Source organism: Melanaphis sacchari, unplaced genomic scaffold, assembly GCF_002803265.2.
Source record: "Melanaphis sacchari strain LSU unplaced genomic scaffold, SCAv2.0 Contig107_pilon_pilon, whole genome shotgun sequence".
Lineage (NCBI taxonomy): Eukaryota > Metazoa > Arthropoda > Insecta > Hemiptera > Aphididae > Melanaphis > Melanaphis sacchari.
This window is the reverse complement of record NW_020270407.1, coordinates 553,651-576,457: the sequence shown is the minus strand read 5'-3', so window position 1 is coordinate 576,457 and position 22,807 is coordinate 553,651. Positions and strand designations below refer to the sequence as shown.

Below are 22,807 nucleotides of genomic sequence, written 5' to 3'. Positions count from 1 at the left end.
TAATTAAAATTGGTGGCCTTACATTAAAAATGAATTAAAAATTGGTCTGCCAGCCTCGAATAATAACTTTATAATCTGATATAATTATTGTTATTTTTTATAATCAAATAACAACATAATGGTAGGTAATAATAATAAATCGTTTTTTGTTTAACGAAATAATACGTATTTATCGTTTTCATCATAACGTTTTATTACGACGATCATATAGTAAGTAAAAAACGTGTATGCAGTTGTGTAAGGAACCAGATGTTAATAAAATGATATCAAGTATATATCTAGTTGTTGGCTTTTAGTTCATTGAAAATCTGAATTCGTGTTCAGTAGAAAACCATTAATAATTTTGATTTATACGATATTATACTAATCACGATAACAGATGTTATAAAAAAAAAAAAAATATTTCGATACAGGTAATTAGTTTTATATTATAAAACTGGGTAGAACTTTAGTGATACTGTATAGTGTAAGTAGAAAATTCTATCGTAAACATATTTCGTTCTATTCTGTATGTATAATAAAATATTCTAAATATTCAGGAAACATCACACAGTATAACTTGAAATTGGTTATAAAATATTTTATTAACAAGCAGACTTTCTCGGCAGGATGAATGTATAATCAAAAAGTCTCAATTTTCTCCCCCGATATTTTACTTGAACCCCGTAAAAAATTATTTTTCAAACTGAATTATACATTTAAGTATAGAGAAAGTATTTACTTGTTGTACTATCGTAATTCAAATGTTTCGATGATTAAAATAATAATACGCTTAATCACAAATTTCTGCATAATATGATAAATTTAAGCCCTCCTTAAGCGCTGACTCATGTATGTATTATATGGTTGTTAAATTTACAATATTATGTATGTTGAGTATATTATGTTAATACTTAGCAGTCAGTGGACGATAATAATCTATTAAATTATAATTATATACTATATATTAAGACATACGCTTAAATCAGGTATATTTAATAAAATTACCTATCTAAATATCTAGTAATATATTAGGTATAGGTACTTAGATTATCAGTAAATTTTCCTAGTGTTTATCTATGATTGTTAAAGTCAAACATACATCACAAATCTATCTTCGTTCAACCAGCGCGCATGTTGTACAAGTATTTCCATGCTCTGTCTAGCGTTTTGAAGTAAATTTTTAATATCTGAGTCGTCCAAGAATTTGGATATTGCATTGCGTTCTTGTTGCACGTTTCCCATGTCCGCAATGGCTGTCACGAGCCGATTTCCGGCAGTCTGGCTCAAATAAGTCAATCTCTCCAACTCCTTATAAAAAATAAAAAAACAAATAAATAAAATATTATTACCTTCTGATAAATTATCGCAAGGGATATACACAATACCGAATTAACAATTCTTTTGCATCGAATAATACATCGTTGTTAATAATTTCGTTTTTCTTTCACAAGTGATTATTAATCATTTGTATGCGCGTGTGCACATGTGTAATTTAGTATTTAAAGTCATAACTCATAGAAGTATATTATATAGGCCAATAACGTGAACAAACCTTATAGAAATCAATCCATTCAAGTTGGCTGTGTGTGTATGGCCCACCACATGCCGACGGAATCTGACTGTCTTCAAAGAACTCTAAAAGCCCGTTGTATGAATTGACGGCGTAACACTGAAAGTAATTACATTGACGAAACGTAAAATCAAAATGATTTGTACTTGTATTTACTACAAGAAATATACGTGAAAAGTTTCTTACCCGAATTTGGCTGTATTTTAGTCGGTTTCCTTCTGCGTGTCGCTTCGTGCAAAAAATTACTTTGTCCACGGAAACTTGATGCTGCACAATAAAATAACAATAATAATAATAAAAACCATTGAACACATAAAATATTATTGACTCTGTCACGCCTATTACCTTTATCAGTTCCAGTACACAATCAACGAATTCTATGCTAGTGCAGCTGTTCTCGTGCACCAAAATGGTCAACGATGAGTTCCTTTCGTTTCTAAAAATGGAGAATAATTAAAACAATTTATTTTATTATTATAATTATTATTACGTAGACATGAGAGTACATAATAACAAGAGCATGAAACACGGGTGCAAGTCTTTACGTAAAAAATTAATAACTTGTACTTACAGATCATGTTTTATATATTACTTGTTCATGCAATACTGGATAAAACAAGAACATAATTAATTGGTTTAATCCTTCGAGATTTAATTTTTCTAACGTGATTTTTAAGGAAGTATTTTAAAAACCCCTAAACACCAATACGTTATAAGTAATCAGTAATAAGTAAATTAGGTATATTTATCGGAAAATATTAAAATTATAATTTAAATCTAAATCCAAAGTAGTAATTATTAAATTATGTTCCCTCTATTGATAACAATTATTCAGTGAATGCAAGTATACTTTAGAAAAACTTTTATATAATTATATGGTAAATAACTACGACTTGATTAAATAATTAAAAATAAATAAGGTAATTACTAATTACAAAAAGAATTTTAAGTATTAGATTGTCATCGTATATATTTTTTAAAGTTTTTATTTCTAAATATTATAAAGCGATTTAATAAACGAGTAGATTCGACAATTGATTTACCGTCTCCTTAATTTAGGTTTTCGACGTAACGCGAGTTTGAAATCAAAGGATATAATATAGTAACATTCAAATTTATATGAAACAATAACTAATAAACACCTTCGAATAATAATTGGTAATATAAAATGGGAATTAAAGTTGAAAATATTGGTTTCAATAAAACCGTTTGCATTGTGTTTTGAAGGTGCAAAAGTAGAGTTTTTTCTACCCAAGAACAATGTTATAGTTAGGGCAATTATTGCACCACCATCCCACCTAATAGCTATTATACCTACTACTATTATTATTATTACGGTATAATCCATGGATTTTCGTGTGAAGAAATCGAAATGGCAATGTATAATATAACTGTGTACATATATTGACGTGCCCGTCCGGCTAAAAGTAAAAGTCAACGGGGTAGGTCATGAACGAGCACGACTCTATTAAAAACGAAAAGGAAAAACAATCAGACTGGTGTCCCCTAGCTGCTTGATTAGATTTTGATTGGTATACTGCGACGCGTCATTTCGACACGGCCATCACCTTATATATATATATTTATTGTCTTGGAAGCCGTTATTATACATAATATTGTATCTATATGTAGGTATACAGAAATATTCGTTGTCGTCATCGCTATGTGAGCAAATAATCCAATGGCGTGAAGTACGTTATATACCTACACAAGTCGCTGTCACCGCACCGCCGGCTAAGGCAAGGACGAATCGGATTGTTTTAGTGATAATTATACACATATATGTATATACGCCTAGCGATATTAATAATTATATACATCGCGTTTTATTGTACAACTTGTAAAATATAATATATTTATCAATGGTAGCATTTTTTTTGTAAATTATTCTATGACTCGTATCGCGGATTAACTATTCTTGCAGCCGTTTTATGCGTCAAAAAAATTAATCCATAGGCGTATATCAATGTACAATATAATATGATATCATAATATTATTTATTGTGTTTTTCTGCTAAATCGTAACACGGACGACGATACGTACGTATGAATAAAATATATTAAAATTATAAATAATAAATAGGTACGTCCGCTGGACAAAGCGAGAATATCTATCACTATGTTTTATTAAACAACATTAGTTTAATGATTAATAATGCTTATTATACCCGATCACGTATACAGAGAATTTTGGAAATTGAATTTCTCAAAATTTCATACGAAAACGGTTTTTTACAAATTAATTCTAACTTTTAAACTGTAATTTATAATATTGGATGGTATGATTAATAAACGCATCCTCCAGAAATTTTATTTTCAGTTATGCACCTGGTTATGGCGTTTATACCAATAATTCAAGATTCTTAAGTGTTGCATTCTAATATGCTTACCTGTTTCTCAAAGATGCATAGTACAAAATAAGCTCTGCTGCGTTAACGTCTGACATGGTTTCCGAACTATGCCCAGACTGTCCTTCGACCCATAATATTATTGCATTACCCTGTCGGTCCACGGCTCCTGTAACACAATGAAATATGCAGCGAATTGTTAATACGCTTATTTAGATCAAGACATTTTCATAATATTTACATATACGTGTGCAGACAAGTATTCATGATCATAATATTATAATTGTGTTTACATTTCTCCGCCCACGCATAATTAGACATAAGAATAGGTATATTTTCTTAAATCGAATTATATACAGTAATTATATGAACGCATGTCGAGAAATCTCGAAAAAAAAGAATAGTACGATTACGGATAGAAGGAGGAGCTTAAACTTATATGATACTATATCTTAATTATATGATGAAAGTACATAACGTATAGTATAATAAACAAATGAATAATGATTGAAAAAATTAAACCGTTTTCTTTTAAATTAACGTGGGAACGAATCGACTTCAATCTGAAATCGGTAAATAAAATGTACTTAATATAATTTTTTTTCCATTTGTTTTACTACAGTAAACGCATGCGTTTTTAGAGTAGTAAAACGAAGAGGAAAAATGGTTTACTGCTAAATTTCGCACATTACCGAATGCGTGTGTTATTAAAATATCAAACGTATTTAACGGGCACAGTGACGACGATGTAGATATGGATCTTATACATTTAGGATTTTGATAGTTTATTATTATTATTTCTTTTGGAGAAAGTGATAATTTCATTACGGAAATATACAGACGACGGTGCGTTGTTAAACGACAATAATAATTACGGTATAAACACGCGGTAAACAAATAGAGTGCGCTGGACGCGCGAACAACCTCGTGCAAACAAAATGTTTCTATAATTTTGAAGCCTATAATGGAATATATTTATGAAAATACACGTAATGAACGTTATCCTAAGAACACAAAATATCTTGTGCATATTATACAAAGCAGATCATCAACCATGCACTTATCCCCAAACCAGATTTTTCTTTAGTATTGAATTTATTGAATTTATACATTTTGGGATTACCTAAGCACATGCAGGTGTGTTTTATCTACGACAATCATTTCAAATATTTAGATTTTTATACTGTTGAAGAACTTGTACTCTAGCAGTGGTGATATCAACCTGTTTTTGTCAAATAAAAATCGTTCTTTTTTTCAAAATTAATCACGACTTTTTTCAAAATGTCGATGTATCTAAATCGAACTTTAAAAAAGTAGCTTTTGATTTATTTAATTTTGTTTACCAACGATATTAGATCCATAATATAATAGATTAGAAAGATAATACAGGGAATATAATAATTCTGTAACTATAGCTAATTTAAATTTAGATTTGTCAAAGTATAATAAATAACAAAACTAATTTATCTATTTAATATTTTTAAATTCTTTTTTCAACAATTTTTCAGGATAATAATTGTTCTTAGTAACTATACAAAAATAACTCAAAAACTAATAATTTAAATTTTGATTTAGACACATCAACATTTAAAAAAAATTATCTTGACGATAAAATATGATTGTTTCTTATTTAAAACTAAATACTTGATATTAGTGTATTACCACAAAATACTCCTCAAAAGATACAAAAATTCAAAGTATATTCGAAAAATAGCTAAATAAATAATTAAAAATTCCAAAAACTAGAATTTAAATAAATAAATTATCAAGGAAAATATTGAGGGGGGAGAGCTTGCTTGATAAATCATTTTGTGTAGAATAATAATATGTACTAAGTAAGCTGCGGGTTCCCTTTATAAATAGCTGGAACGAGACAACGGGAAATTGCTAAATATAATATCGTTATGGCCTACCGGGAGGTCGTAGTAACATTTGAGTAAAATAATCTCGAGTTAGACGCGTGCGAAATATACTGACACATCTGTGCTGTGTTTTTATTCGCAGTTTCCGGTTGCTGTTCGCTTCGAACACCGACGACGAAGGCTGCGAGGAAGTTTTGGTATTGCTTCCATCTCGCCCTATACAATACGCGCGTATACATAATACATTTTAAAGAATAGTGTATACATTAAATAATAATAAAAAAGACCCTTCTCCTTCCTTGCTCTATGAAATAATGCGGGTTATTTATTTTACTCTCGTCGTCGAATTAACAATAATATTACCGTCGTAACAGTAATATACGTATACCATATACTATACAGCATAATATACCACATGCACAATATAATATAATAATAATGTGTATACTTCAAGCCCTCATCCGTTCGCACAATCTGATATTTTAATTTTTTTAAACGCGCGGAAATGTGTTTTTTTTTTTTTTTTGTTTGCACCCGATTTTGTTTCAATAGCAGCTGTGTATTGGACCGGTAAGCAGTACGAAACGTGTTATTTAATATAATTATATTATTATGGATTCGGTGTCGATAATAACTTTAAGTACTATGATAATATTATTTTTAATATTATAATAAAATAACAAATATTTTCAAATAAAATAATATGATAAACATATCGACATGATAATATTTTTATAGGCACTGTAACTTACTATAAAATATAAATGCATTATAGAATAGAACAAGAATAATATAAATTAGATACTGTGCAGTTGTGTTTTCTATTATGAATGGCATTAGATTTTATGTAAAAAGTGCAGTAAGAACAGTCACGAAACATTTATAATATGGTACTTGCTACCTACGCGTGATGCATATGAAAAAGATTCGTGTTCAATGTATAAACATTGTACAAAAAATTGACATAAAAATCAAAACTTTAAAAAAAATGTTATATATGTTAGATTTTTATAGAATAGAACTGGCATATCGTTAGCTGCGGGAAAGCGTCGCATAATAATATGCAAATGCCATAGATACAACATCCGTGTCCTAGAATTATTGTCACTTTAATATTATATATTATAATATTATGTCGTATCCAGGAGGTGGTTTACATTGCCAGCACTGCCGACCGGTAAAAAAACACGTTCTTTAACTTTTTATTCAATGTTTTAAACTCACCTGGAAATTGTATTCCCGATGTGAGAATGTCTTCCGATAGGTCACAAATGGACTTTGGTACTCTGACGGATTGTTGTGACTGTTTTTGTTGGTGTATCATCGCTGTTATGCCTAGAACAATTACAAATAATAATTTTATAGTTTATTATTTCATAAAAAAAAACAAACAGCTGGTAAGTATATATATATGTAGTAGGACCGGATGTGGACACTGCGCTGACTATGCGCACGTTGTAATGACTAACAAATAAATCGTGGATCATAATAATAAAAAAATCTAAAAAGTAAGATGATTTTCATGGTTACGCGACGAACAGATAATGGGCTTAATGTCGGAAGTCTTGTTACTGAGATTATTAAATTTTATTTTTATTTATTTTTTTTATAACATTCCTTTAACGCATTTAATTATATATTGGTACGCTTCTATATAATATCGCCTTCGCCGGCCAACATTGTAGAACATAACATGTAAATATTTGTTATAAATACTACTCGTATGTACCTAAATATTTTACACTAAGTCACGTAACCTATACATAGTAATAATAATAATATACTATACTCGTATAGTAAATCGTAACTTGTAGAAATTAACATTATTTTCACTGAAGGCTGAAATATATATATTTTGTCGAATATCGGGGTTTAATAACATAATATGCTAATAACGACCATGTAGTGGTTTTACAATAGGTGTAAACGTATTCGTTATGAAATGCGATAGTTATAATTTTATGTAATTATATTTATTTGCCCTTTTCGTTTGTACTATTATTTAACATATAAAAAACATGAACACGATTACTGCTACGGTAAAAATGTAAATATATAAATCCATGCTTATACTTTCATACAGCTATAGACTATAGAGCGGTAACCGAGATCTTAAAATTACATACAACTTTTCAATCATTAAGCGCACTTTACACCAACGAATTATTTTTCCATTATTGTGTTACGATGTGATAACCTACATAATATGTATTATTATACTTATTTCTTTTACGCACGTACACAACTAAACCGTTACGTAAACGCGGGACGTTGATTTCCAATGTTCGTTAATTGTATCAATATTATACTATATAATATATAATAGATACATAATCCGTGGTTGTGGAATCCCATGGCGCCTGTTTAGTACAGTAAATAAAAGCACGTATACACACCTCTATACCTGTCTTCATATACATGTCAACGAGAAAAGTATGGTAAGTTGCCAATTGTGTAATAATGTGATACATTATTTTGGATAATCAAGACCCCCACCAATAACAGCCTTATATGGAATAGAAAAAAAAAATGCACTGCCATAAAAAGTAATGTAACATCTCGGACGGTCAGGTTTAGTGAAAAATATTGCATTTCAACATAAAAATGAACGTCATTTGTATATATTTACGCGGAAAAGAAACCTTAAAAATAATTAAAGGACCTATATCTATATCTAAAAACGTTATTTAAAATGTTGTCATAATATAATTATATATTATGCCGAATGTAATTATACTACACAGTTTAATGTATATATTAATATGTATAAATGCACTGATTCATATCAATTTAAGTACTACCTCGTGAAATTGATAAGTGGTAGTTAAAAAGTAAAAAGAAATATAGTCATAGAATCCCATTCAAAATACGTTCATAGGCACAGTTTATGCAAATAGGTGAGTATAGCTGATATAATATTATGCTATAATATATTTTTATACGATTAATGATTATCATCGCATTAATAAAGTATAGGTAGGTAGTATAGTAAATACATAGATAGAAACATATGGTGTTTTATAGACTATTCTCGTAATTATATGTTGTTAGAAAAATAAATTTTCTATTACCGTTGATAATCATTATCGTCATCACCATTATCATAATAATAATAATAATATTAATGCCGAAGACGATAAAATGATTTCAAAAGCTCTTACAACGCCACTATGATTGAGTGTTTTCGTTATCTTTTCGACATGTCAATGTAGGATATAGAATGTATACGTCCACGATTCAATAGATATATAAACAACCAGCACGACAATACATATATATTGTACATAATAAGTAATAACATTCAGGAACTCACGTGTGTACGAGATAAACTGTCACACGGTTTATCAGCATCTCTATACAGAATAATAATAATATGGGTAATATCTTATGTACAAGGTTATTTAAATATTATGTTGACTTTAGAAAACGCACAGGATGACTGTTTTTCTTTGGCGAGCTAATAGTACTTTTGACATTTATGTGAAATAAAAGGGTAATTATTATGAGGAGGACTTTTCATATTTTTAATATTTAAACTCTACTGTGGTGAGTGTTTAAATATTGATAACACACGAATAACCCGAGGACATAATATATTTCTAACTATAGGTATGTCTATGTACATTGTACATATATACATTTACAACAGCTACCATACAACTGATATGTATGATGTTAAGTATGCATGCTTTATACACCTACAGCCCTATTATACGCGTAGATACAGTTGACACGGCCAGACACACATATTCCCCGAAAGCGGTTAGTTGTGTCTGCCTATATCGTGTACTTGGATCATAGAAAATCATGTGTGCCGGCGCGATATTATCAATATACTTGGATTTTTGAAGTTACGACACATTAATTAACATTCTTCTCGTGTAGTGTATATGAAAAAGATCTTTGGTATTTTTGATTTATGTTATGCGACAACGTGCTGCGGCGACCGTTGATTAATATATACTTACTGTAAGAGTAGTGTATGGTAAGAAATGAGTATTTATAAATGACAGTATATTAGATTTTATTCGAATAAAAATACGTAATTTAATAATAAAATTATACAATCAAATATAAAATACATGTACAAACGCCGAATGCTGTCGAAAGAGCATTGTACACACAAACACACAAACGCCGACGCATACACACATACTCATACAAAAAGAGGTCTTTTATTTCTCTCGAATGTTGTTTCAAAGATTCTCATCAGTCACGTTGCTTTCAATTCACATGGGGGTTATATCTGACACACCCTTTATTATATAGACGGGTTCCGACTTCCCGTCGCCGCCTGAACATCATCTCACCGCGTTCACCACGTTCAAATATATGTATATATATATAAGGTCTCTCTTTTCCCTACCCTCTCTTTTTCCCTCACTCTATTTTGTATTCTGTCTTTCCAATTTCCACTCTTCAGTAATAGTTGAGTTGTAGAGTTTAACGTATTATTTACAGAAATTTTCGAATAGAAGTGTATACGTATAGTTGAGTAAAATAATATGTAATGTGCAACTGTCGATTTAAGAAAAAAAGTTAATTTTATATAGTCAAATAACACGTAGTGTAAAGAAAGTGTAGGAGTATTGTGGAATTCGTATTATACGTATATAGATAGATGACTATTATACTAACCTACAGTTAGTTCGGTAGTCATATACTGTACGGGACTAGCCTATAAAATTTTGCCGATGGCAAGTCAAGAAATAGCGCGTAATATACGTTTCGAACACACGCTTTGCACCAGCCGCTTATATTCCTGCTTGGAGCGCGACGATAGATAGGTAATTTACGTTTTATGACTTAGGGATAACTATATATATATACATATAAACCTATATACGTGCGTGTATGTATTATATACAAGTGCTAAAAGATCATACCGACAATGGCGACAAACAAAATAGGAACCGATCGAGTACTATATAATAATAATACAACGTGCATAAATACAAATGTACCTATGCACGAAACCAGGCCAAGGCGGCAACTCCATGTACAGCAGCAGCAAAGAGCTAATAGAAAAGATAATGAGCTTATGGGAGGTACATATGCCACTATATACATATAAGCCAGGTCTATAATATATAACACATCTATATACTTATTATACATATTTTACGCTGTGGATCGATATGGAAACAACTATAATAATATGTACAATAATATATATTAACTATTATTAGCTGCAAGCGCACAATGACAACGCTCGGGGACAAGTGTTTTCAATTTCACAGGTGAGAAAGAAGAGAAAAAAGTGCACTACCAAGGTCAAACCGGGGTAAATATTCGCCGGATATAATCTTTCATATATTGTATACGCTTGTACCTACCCATAAATAGTTGATAATAATAATTATAATAATAATATACACTCAAGTATATAGAATCGCAATCATATATATACATTATATACCTCTATATATTTACACATATACACAGCGTTTGCCGCGAGGTGTGAAGCGCTAGTCCTTTATAAGATCTCGCACAAATCTTTAATTAGGCTCTGACCGTGTTCAAATGAATATACCTATTGGTTTGACCGACGAGTAAATTATATATATATATATATTTTATGTACGTTTGTTAAGGTATTATACATCGTTGTATCTGCGTATGTGGTTTGTGAACCAATTGCATAATAATATATAATCGCATACCTCGTACTCAATACTGTCTACCGTTTCACGCCCATCACGACATATTCGCAATCCGTACGTCGCAGCTCGTGTGAAACAATAAAAAAAAAAAAAAACAAAACAAAACAAAATACGTGAAAAAAATCACACTGTTCTTTAAATGCTTTCTCGTGTGTGCTCCACGATTGTATAAATATATAACAGTGTTTATAGTAATATATCGGTACAGCGGACTACACGACATTATGCGCCGATATGTCGTACATAAATACTATTATACCACTATTAGAAAACGTTTCGATAGTTCGCGGGCATAATATTATAATGCATGCGAACTTTATAGTAGTTATCACTCTTATAGTTTTCTATCAGTCTGGTAATTTACTAAGGTTAAATCGCTTTTTTTTGTTCGAATAATTCACAGCTAAGCGTGGAGAGAAAATCTTATACCATTTACCTTTTGCGATGACGTTACAAAACTCGCGACGATGCTTTGTTTTTCTCTAAATTCTCGTGCTGTCGAAACCACCGCTTTTGTTTCGTAATTTTCGCAACGTTTACAATCGTTGGCAAGGGATACGAGATTAGGAGGTACTGATTGCGCCCCGAGGGTTTTGCAACTGTACTTCCGGCACGTGTGGGAAAACGCAATTTCAGTCAGTTATATTATACTTATATATCATAACTTCTCATAAAACTCTGTGCGTATATTTGCGGCCCACGACACGTAATAATAATAACGTGAACGAGTGGTCATTTACACACGCGGGAATCATATACGTCTTATATATTATATTATTTATACGCCACTACAATGACGTACATAATTTATTAGTCGCTTTGACACGAGTTTTACCGCTTTTAGTGATAAAAAATACGTGTATAAATATATATACATATATAACTTCACGCTATATATCGCTGTGGTCGGAGAATACAATGACTTTCTTTCGCTTCCCGATGATGATGAACAGGTGTTATTGAAATCATCGTTTTCCGGTTTACGTCTCGCGGACGATGTACAAATACATATAAAATAAAAACACCTGTATTCATAGGTGCGTTACGAAAAAAAAATGTTATAGGTCATTTCCTCGAGAATATTTTACGCATCCTCTACCTTTATATAAATATCCATATAAACCAAACATAATTAAAAATATTATTATTTCGAGTGTGCGTTGATTATATTACAAATACTATTACGAATTTTATGGATAAAACATTACAACAGCCCATTAGAGCAGAAAAAAAGTATACGCTTTTATTAGCATTAATAATATTAAGTTAATAAAATACGTAATATTAAGATTTGTTACTACAGGATAAGTCAAAAATCGCAGTGAATAATAATCACATAATAATAACACGGTTAATAAATATGTGCAGTAGCGCATTGGATTTACGATTGTTATCCGTATTTATAAGCGCTTGCGAAAACTATTTTGAGAAGTTCATGTTCATTAACAATAAAATTAAATGTGTATATGTGTAGACTTATATTTGAAAACGTTGTTCAAAGAGTGTTGAATTAAACTCGAAAAAATTAAAAATTAATACATTAAAAAAAAAAATCAACTTTAAATATTTGAAAATAATATTGAAGTATAATTTACACAGATTTCTAGAATGAATTTTACGATTAAAGCACTTTCGTACAGTAATATTAATATGTTTTTATAGGTAGGTGAACTATGCTTGTCCAATAGCATTCGATTGTTATTCTAGCTCGTGGTAGATCGATCACATATATTTGTATTATAAAATCAATTTTATTGTATTATATTATCCATTTTTATATACATTATAGAGACAAAACAATAATATGTATGGCGTAGTTACAAGATAAAAAGAAATCAGCATCACGATAGTAAACTGTAGGCCAAGCTACATGTACGCGCACACGCCTGTGCTTACAGACAATCTGCAAAAAATACAATACATCTAATATATCTCATTAATGTTGTGAAACAAAATACTAAATCATATGCCAGTTAATATGAAGGCGAGTGTATGATTTGGATAACCGCGGCCAAAATAATCGCGACGACGATTGATGTCACGGTGATTCGATAAAAAATGACAAATTACGGAGCTTGCATTTGTGTGTGTGTGTGTGTGTACATAAGATGATATAATATAATACTAAACGTACCGCACGGCCGAGACGATATGGACCGCCAGTCGAAGGATTCCACGCGAAAGTCTTTGATCGATGGTTGACCTCCACGTCGTAGCAATAATAACAATAATGATAACAAAGTAAAAAAAAAAAAAAAAAAATGGTATACTTAAGTATATGCGCGTGTACTTAGTGTACACATTATTATTTCGAGTAAAAGTAAACTGTATATATGCATCCGGTAAAGCACATGTAATCTGCGGCCCGTCCGATCTTTTATATAAATTTCAATTTCGAGAAAGCAAAGAGTTTTATTTCATTTTTCTTTTTTTTTTTTTGCGTCAAATCTCATTCACGTTTGTGAGCGACCAGACTAGATTTATAACAGAACATATTATTCCAGTGCCCTAGCCGCTGGCACATGTCCATGTATAGCGTGTGTATATTGTCCGTTATAATATATACACGAGCGCGCGCACGCCGTTGTTGTTATTGTTGGCCGCCGCCGTCGGTGTGATGGTTGCGGTTTTAGTGGCGACGACGAATTTATGGTAACTAGCAAGACAGCCGTATATATTATTATATACCTTCTCAGCCTTCGTACGTGAGTTTTTGAACTTTGACTTTCGTTGGCCGTGACGACATTTTAAACTTATATCCGATAACACTATAGTACGGTATCGCGCGGGCGAAAAGGATAATCGGTCGTGCAGATGTCAGTGGCAGCCTGTCCTACGAAGAAAAAATAAAAAAACTTGGACCCCCACACAAAAAGAACTGGTACACCAAAATATTGGACGCAGACTCCTGCACAATAAAGGATGGCAGCGAAATCCGTCGACTTGCCTATGAAGTGTGTCTTATATTTCTTTACACACCGCTAAATAGCCGACGGCAATTAATAATATGGAAAGTAACATCGGTGGACCGTGAAATAATAAATTGGGCGAATAAAATATCGTAATGCGAATAAATCGACTGTTTGCGTTTGCTGTTAAATTTCGCGATAATGGTATAATAATTACAAGACGTACTTGTAGAAACGATACACACTTCTGCAGAAACTGGTCGGGTTTTAGTTGCAACGCACGGAATTAGCTTCTGTTGATCGTATGATATTATTATATATTATTGCTGCCGTCTCACAACTCCACGAAAGTAAAACGACCAAGAGAATGGCATATGTGTGTATAATATGAAATACAAAAATCATATATACCGTTAAAAGGATTGTTATAGTTTAGTTGTTTAGAAGATACTTCAATAAGTAGATAAATTGATTAGTTTAAATTTATTTTTATGATATTTATAATAAAAGTGTTCATTATTGTATGTTTATACCTACGTATATTATTTAAGGAAATTGATTTATCGATCGAGCGACATTGGTGGCAATTGATTTTAAATGTTCTAAACGCGATTTATTCATACGCGGAAGAGTTTTTTCAAGTGCAATTGATAAATTCACTCGTATATTTTATCTATTTAATTGCGAAAGGTACGATTAACAGAATTTAAGTGCGCATTTTATAATATAAAAATAATATCATTACGTTGTACACGGGAGTAACTGAAATCCTAAAACTATACAGCTACTCTCAAACACGCTATGCCTCGCATTGTGGCACATCGCGAGTAGGCGATTATTTATCGACGATAAGAGCGTTACGCGACTGCTCGCAAATAATAACATAATATTATAATAACTTGTTTTAAACAGCATACTTATACCATATTCACACGATAGGCGTAAATATATAACGAGGCACACATACTCGTACGCATAGTCAGCAGCAGTCACGTCAAACATACAATACCTATAATATTTATAAGTAGGTAGGTAGGTATACACTACTATATTACGTTTATATTATAATATTTGTGGTGTGTTACGAAATATTTTTTTGCTGAAAACAATCCATTTGCATACAAATCTACGAGTGCCTTCAAGTGCCGCACTAATAATAATAAAAATCCAACAATAATATTCTGTGCGGCGTATTCACATCGCTTTGAAATCGTTGTGGTGCGTTTGTGTGTCTGAACAAGTTTCAGATTTCATACAGCCTAGAAATACATAATATAAATATACACCAGCGCGACGGTTACGCACTATCGGTCGGTTTTTATTATTCGAATTCAATCTACCGCTGCAGTCAAAAACGTTGAGATTTGGTTGCTTTTCTTAGAACAGCATCGACAAAAACGAGACGAATGCAGCTGCTGCTGCAGTATTCAGAAAGAGAGAAAACTATTAACCGACAATAAATGTGCCTGTAGTTTTTCTTTTTTTCCTTTTATGCACATTAACAATATTATACGTTGCACCGAGGACCGTCTTTGTGTGCTCACGGTGCTCCGTGTGTGGCGCTTAAACGACCATTTTTATTGATCATTCGAAAACCCATACGAACGGAGTGCGTCGTACACATAATCGCGGACCGCGTATATTGATCGTATCGCGCGCGCTCACGTTCTCAGAACGAAAAAAATGCATTATATATACATATTATATTATTATATTATTATGTTAATACAAAGTGTGTATACGTAAACAAGTATAAAAAGATGATTGCGTTTGCAAATTCATTTACAGGCGACTAGAACACGACTGATGTATATTAAGCTTATTATTTGACAAGCTACACATATAACTTATTGCATATTCGTATAGGATACACACGTCGCACAATAAATGTTGTGTATACGACTACGCATGACTATGTCTTATTACAATATTATTGTAACGTCGCGTGTGAACAAAACGGTCTTATGAATGATGTGTTTTGTGTATTTTTAATTCCGGAAACAGTCAGCAATAGTTTGGTTACAATAGTGACATAATGTATAAAATATACATTATATTGTCTGTCCAAAAGTAAAGAAACTTTTTACACGTCCTTTCCGTCATCTGTGGACCATTCATTCACTCTGTACTACGCAATGTCCAGTCATAATCAAGTACGATATTATAATAGTATTATGTTTTATGTACTAGGCGCACACACATATTTTATTTTCATTCGTGTTACTATTGACCAGTTGTTTACAGTTGAATATAGTGATTTTTACTGTATAATTTCACTCATAATCACAGTGGTATAGCACAACCCATTTTGGATATTTATATAATATTATGTTATAACTACCTATTTACACATTTATTATAGAGAGAAATGTCGTTTTCAAGACCTCGGAAGACCTTTGGTGGCGCACACGTTGATCTTTAGCCACCAGGAAAAGGTAAATGTAGCAGGCACAGACGAAAGGCAACAGAGTACTTGGAAACACTGTAAGTACGTGCGCAGTGTTTGCGTGTGTATACAAATGACTATGGGTACGCGCATAACCCACGGACCAAAGACCACTGCACATTAAATGTAAACGTGACCAAACCAAACGTTATATCCTTCATTTAATTCAATATTGTCCGTGTGTTCCGAATGGTACGAAATAATAATATTGTACATTGTATGTTTACCATTGCGTAAAGAACGCGACACGCACACCTCGCACGCTCATTGTCACTACCAATATGCATGTAGGTAGGAATACGTTTTTTTTTTGGATTTTTTTTTTTTACATCCTTTGTCTGAAATTAAAATTATTTAATTCATCTTTCATTTATACGGCATACGTGATAAAATATACATAATAAATGTTGTAAATTATATATAGGTGTACACATATATTATAATACCATAATATTCAAACCACACGACGGAAACTATATTCTTCTTTCGTTTTGTATATAACGTCACAATAGAATATAAATCTAAGTTAATCCGTATGATAAATCTAAAAAATAAAAAAACCAAATTTGTACATCAACAATTTCAAAGACAGAAAACCACACTGAAACAGATCAACTCTCAATTATATGTATTAATTATATCATATAAATGTTACCTTTTTTTAGTTTTGGTGACAAATATAAGTAGATATAAATTATATAACACGTTAAACGTTTAGTAAAAAATAAAGTTATATAATTTCACAAAAAAAAAAATTATATATTTATTTGATAATTTTGATAAATAAAATAAAACGATATATTAAAAAATAATTGATGTAGAACTTACGAATATAATTGAAAAACGTACGCATAGGAATATATTGTAAACATTTAAATCTTAACTCTTAATGGTTAATATTCATTGAAATTCGATTTTCATATAAGCAATTTTATAAAATATCAAATACTATTATATATTCGAGCAGGGATAATATGTACTTACAAAAAACAATTTATTGTTCTTTATTATTTTTTTTTCCTTAAAATTATTATTTTTTAAATAAACTATGATTATTTCAACACAATATTAAGTTAAATACATATTTTTTATGTAGGTAATGGTAATATATTATGTTTCTTAATATTTAAATATCTAGTTAAGGATAAACATAACGTTATAAATATAAATAAAATACTTATTTGAGAAAAATAATTCTATTGAATTTAAAATACATATTAAATTAATGAAAAATTATATACAATATTTTTAAAAATATATACGTATAATTTAACGCGAAATGTTTTTATTTAGAGATGATAAATAACATATGTATACATTTGAATGTAGGTATATGAGATTTTATCAGATATTATATATATATAGAACAGTATATACGTATTATTATTATTATGACCACAGGGTATATACTTTTAGTCGCGCGACAATAACGCCACGATGGCGCCCAGCTGTTTTTTTCTTTTTTTTTCTGTCGAAGATATTATTATATATAATGTAGTATATAACTCGTATGGTATGTATAAGAAGATAGTACCGCGGAATACTCGCTGCGGTAGGATGGTCGACAAAAGGACCTCGTCCTTACAGTTACAGTGTCCCGCGATCGGGTATTATGTGACTATTGTTCGAATTCCGACCCACGTCGCATCCATGTACACTAAATAACTGGCTATGACTAACCCGCTCGATTTGATGTTTACCTATCCTCTTTCCAAACACATACTCGCACATAATATAATATAAATTACACTTGATCAAGGAATACAATGTTTGGAAACGTAAAATACAATTAGTTGAGAGTTGAGGTGTACCGGTATAGCAATAATATAATTTGTGTAATTTTTGAACGATATTTTCAATGTATAGACTGCATCTATAAGAGATATGACATATACTACAGTGCTCGACAAGGTTGACAATCGAAATCAAATGAAATATTTTACGATGACATAGTCGTATCGTATGTGTATGATATAAAGTCTCACTAAAACTCGTTTTTTTCGTTTGAATTTACGTGTGATACAATATATACATCGTAGTAAGTCGTCGAAGAAATCTCTTAGACGATCAAAGATGCCGAAATATGACACTATATAATAATAATATTACATATGGTTACGATATAGTAGGTTCAAAACAAGACCTAAGACACGTGACATAGTCAAATTGCCAACAATAAACGTGTTTGTGGATCTCTTTTTTTTTTTGTTTCGATCATTTATCCTCTATATCGTTTTCACCAATTCCGTAATACGAGTAACTAACGACGTGTAAGAATATCGAATGACTCTTAACGACTCGCATGAATGGTTGAAATAAATCCAAAAAATTAAAGTGAATGTGCATGTGTGTGTTCCTGAGGTCCTTGAAATCGTTTTAATACTGGGTTTCCGATATACAAAGAAAATATAAGCCCTAGATTATTATAATATTTAGATCGATGAGAAAATGTAATATAAGATGCATTTAAATTGCATACACGAAACGCCGTTGGATAAATTTAAGTTCAATTACATTGTATTGTCACACAAACATTAGAATGTTATTTTATTAAATGGATAAAATTATACGTGGTGTAATCGATATTTTAATTTAAAAAATATAAAGAATAGACTATTATTCTTAGGATATCTTTTTTCTTTTTTTGGGGGGATTTTTAACTTTTTTCTTCAAATATTTTATTATTAATTCATAAGATTATATCTATGTAAGCAAGGCCCCGGAGTAACTATTTATTAAAACAATAGAAATTGATATTAAATATCTTAAAAAATGTAAGTTTTTGTTTAAAATAATATCATAGTTTTATTTAATGGGACTTGACAATAGTGACTAAATATCACAATACGTTAAAAAGTTTTAAAAAAAAATTAATTATATAAATGAACATTATTATTGTTCGTGAGTCGTATTTTTTGTCATAACAATGTAACAATAAGAAGAAACCCTGCAATATGTACCTATTTTACGCCAAATGGTTTATACTCAAATTATTGTGAAGTGTAATAAATAATAATATAATAGTAATATCGTATTATATACGGTCGTTAGTAAAGACAAATATTGTCTAAATACGAATTTACTTTCTAACAAACACCAGTATATATATATATATAAATATAGTAACACGCCTCACCCTTTACCCATATTTAACATTTTTATGCTATATATATACGATTAATTCGGATTTCTATTTAGCATCGGATGATAGTCTCGTACAAAGGTCCTCTGCCGACAATACTGTTTCTCCACCAGAAGGTAAAAAGATCTCGTATCTATACTTCAGGTTTAGTAAGGTCAATCGAAGGTTTCTCTGTGTACAAGCACACGCAACCATTGTGCAGCTCAGCGGAATAACATAACGCTATAATATGTATACGACGGTTGTTTTTTCATTGGATATATTATTATGACTATAATACATATATGCATAGTTCCTACATATATATTATATATATATATATATAATATTATACGCTATATAAGCATATATTTATGCAGTAGGATATTATACATCTGCTGCTCTACAGAATTCACGTTGGATATCTAGGCACATAATATGGTTTATATTTTTATTATTGTATACTTGGTAAACATTTATTTGCAAATTTTTTTTTACGTATTAAAACAAAACGTTGTTAATATTATTACCGTTTTATTAATACTCAATGTGTATGTGAAGGAGTACATCAAAAGTTCCATACGTTATAACCACGCGTAATTTATATTGGCCTATTAAAAGCGAAAAAACCGACAGCGACGGCGTCGTCGATGGAATACCTAGTTCACTTTTACTCGATCACACTCAAGGCTAGTATTTACTGTATGGAACTACACATAATATTATTTATTTTATATATTATACTACCGTAGCTGCGATATAATACATATGGTCGTTTGTGTATATCTACTTACATACTGTACATATAAACACAGTCTACTTGGATATATAAATTTTAAATTTACGCCACGTGCATTAGTCTTTTTTTTGCCTAGGTATGGTCTCGGCCTAGAGAAACTTTGCAAAGAGATTAATGTGCCAAAAAACATTCATGTCTGAAGTCCGTACGTGGTACTTATCTGCGGTGTTTCAAAGCGAAAACAAATTTTGCACACGTTACATGTCATATAATATTGTATAGGTGGAAATATTATGTATATTACGTATGTACATTATTATTATACTGAATATCAGTTGAAAGATCATCAAATTAAAAAAAAAAAAAAAACTGTTAGTAAAACAGCTATATGACAAACTGATATAATAAACATTACTATTACTTTCGTAAATATAATATTAATTATATTTATCCGACATTTTGATTTCAATAATATAATCGAAACGTCACATATGCCTATCTTTAACTAATATTTTATATTTTTAACAAGGCGAACCCAAAATCATAAGTTACATATCTATTTAAGGATTGAATGATAATAAAAATATCACATAAGTAAAAAATATCATTATACCAAAACCAACGATCATGATTATTTGTATGTAAATAAACCGTAATATGCTAATTGATTACCTACAACACTAAACTGTTGTTAAATAGATAGTATTAAAATTATACATAAATATATAATCGACTGAAATTTAAACATACATAATTTATACCTAACTATGTACATATTTCGATTACCTATAAATAATATAAATCTAGATAGGTATACTTCAAGACCTATGTTGTAGATAATTTATGTAAATGCAAAGTGAATTATGTTCATATTAAATTCACAAAAACGATATACATAGATACTATAATAAAATAACGCATACATATTTTTCAGGCCATCTTAAGAATTGTATGCGTGGTAGGTTTATAATATTTATATAAAAATACATAGGTAAACATATACATGTATTATGATTTGAGTAGCATTGGTCAAGTCACCAGATTCGAAACGCGTGTTACGTTCAAAGTCAAGAGAAAGCAAAATTGTCATTTTTAATTTCTGATCGAGTTTTTTTTTTTTTTATTTATCTGATAATATCGATTTCCAAGGACCTTGAGGGGGTGCAAACAACATGACACGGTTGATTAGAAAACGGTCTTAAAACGCGTCTTATATTATATGTAAAATAATATAAAGCATATATGTATATATCATTGATTATAAACTCCAATGATAGTGATTTTGAGATAATGGATATTCAGCGGGCGGACCATCGAAGTCGACGAGACTAGCAGATCAATTATTATTAGTATAATATATCGCTAAAATTAATCACAGAGCAACTTGCCATTTAATTGACCAAACACGGGCGTGTCCGATCACGCCCGAACTGCTGTATTAACGTTGTGCTTAGTTTTTCACTGTATAATAATACCAATAACTATAACTATAATAATACACGTATATAGGCATATCGGGTGGTCAAAGATGACTGGATGAGTTTTCCAAAATGTTCGAGCTATAAATGTGTATTATAATTTAGAAAATCTAATTAGAAAATATAAACAAAACAAAGCCTATGTCTGCATAATTAATACTATACCATCCACTAAACGAAAGATGTTTGATATGCATTTCATATTATATTTATGTAATTAATTACACTACTCGTTTGTCACTCATTCGTTTAATTTACTATGTCTGATAAACGAGTATATATTAAAAGTTATCAACAGTCGGAAATTGTGTATGAGTCGCGAAAAAAACATTTTCAGTTATGATTTATCAACTGTAATTGCACATCGTTTTAACAACGACTTTCTTACAACGGTAACGGCAAAAGTATAATATATAATTTCTATTATATTATAGGTAACTATGATAATAATAGTAATATTTTCTACACACGATTGCCAATTTTAGATTTGCCTATATAATAAAACATAATAATCTATTATTATTTATTATACATTTTGAATTAGGGAGATTTAATTATTAATTCCGAAATCGGATCTCTAAAGATAAAAACGATTAATTTTTTAGAGTTGATGTTTGTGATTGATGATCATCATCAATACAATATATATACGTAATAATATGTATTATGATAATAAAATATTGTAGGCA

At 30.5% G+C, this 22,807-nt stretch overlaps 1 protein-coding gene across 2 annotated transcripts in view; it reads right to left on the bottom strand.

The window, feature by feature from the left end:
- Positions 1-22,807, bottom strand: part of LOC112603399 (puratrophin-1-like) — a 163,318-nt gene that overhangs the window by 40,147 nt on the left and 100,364 nt on the right. For both annotated transcript variants that reach the window (XM_025351935.1, XM_025351936.1), the window contains exons 4-9: positions 6,987-7,097; positions 3,943-4,069; positions 1,898-1,988; positions 1,739-1,819; positions 1,535-1,651; positions 1,082-1,290 (exon numbers count right to left, since the gene is read on the bottom strand). In XM_025351935.1, the coding sequence (XP_025207720.1) occupies positions 1,082-1,290; positions 1,535-1,651; positions 1,739-1,819; positions 1,898-1,988; positions 3,943-4,069; positions 6,987-7,097 (736 nt within the window). The remainder of the gene's footprint in view (positions 1-1,081; positions 1,291-1,534; positions 1,652-1,738; positions 1,820-1,897; positions 1,989-3,942; positions 4,070-6,986; positions 7,098-22,807) is intronic.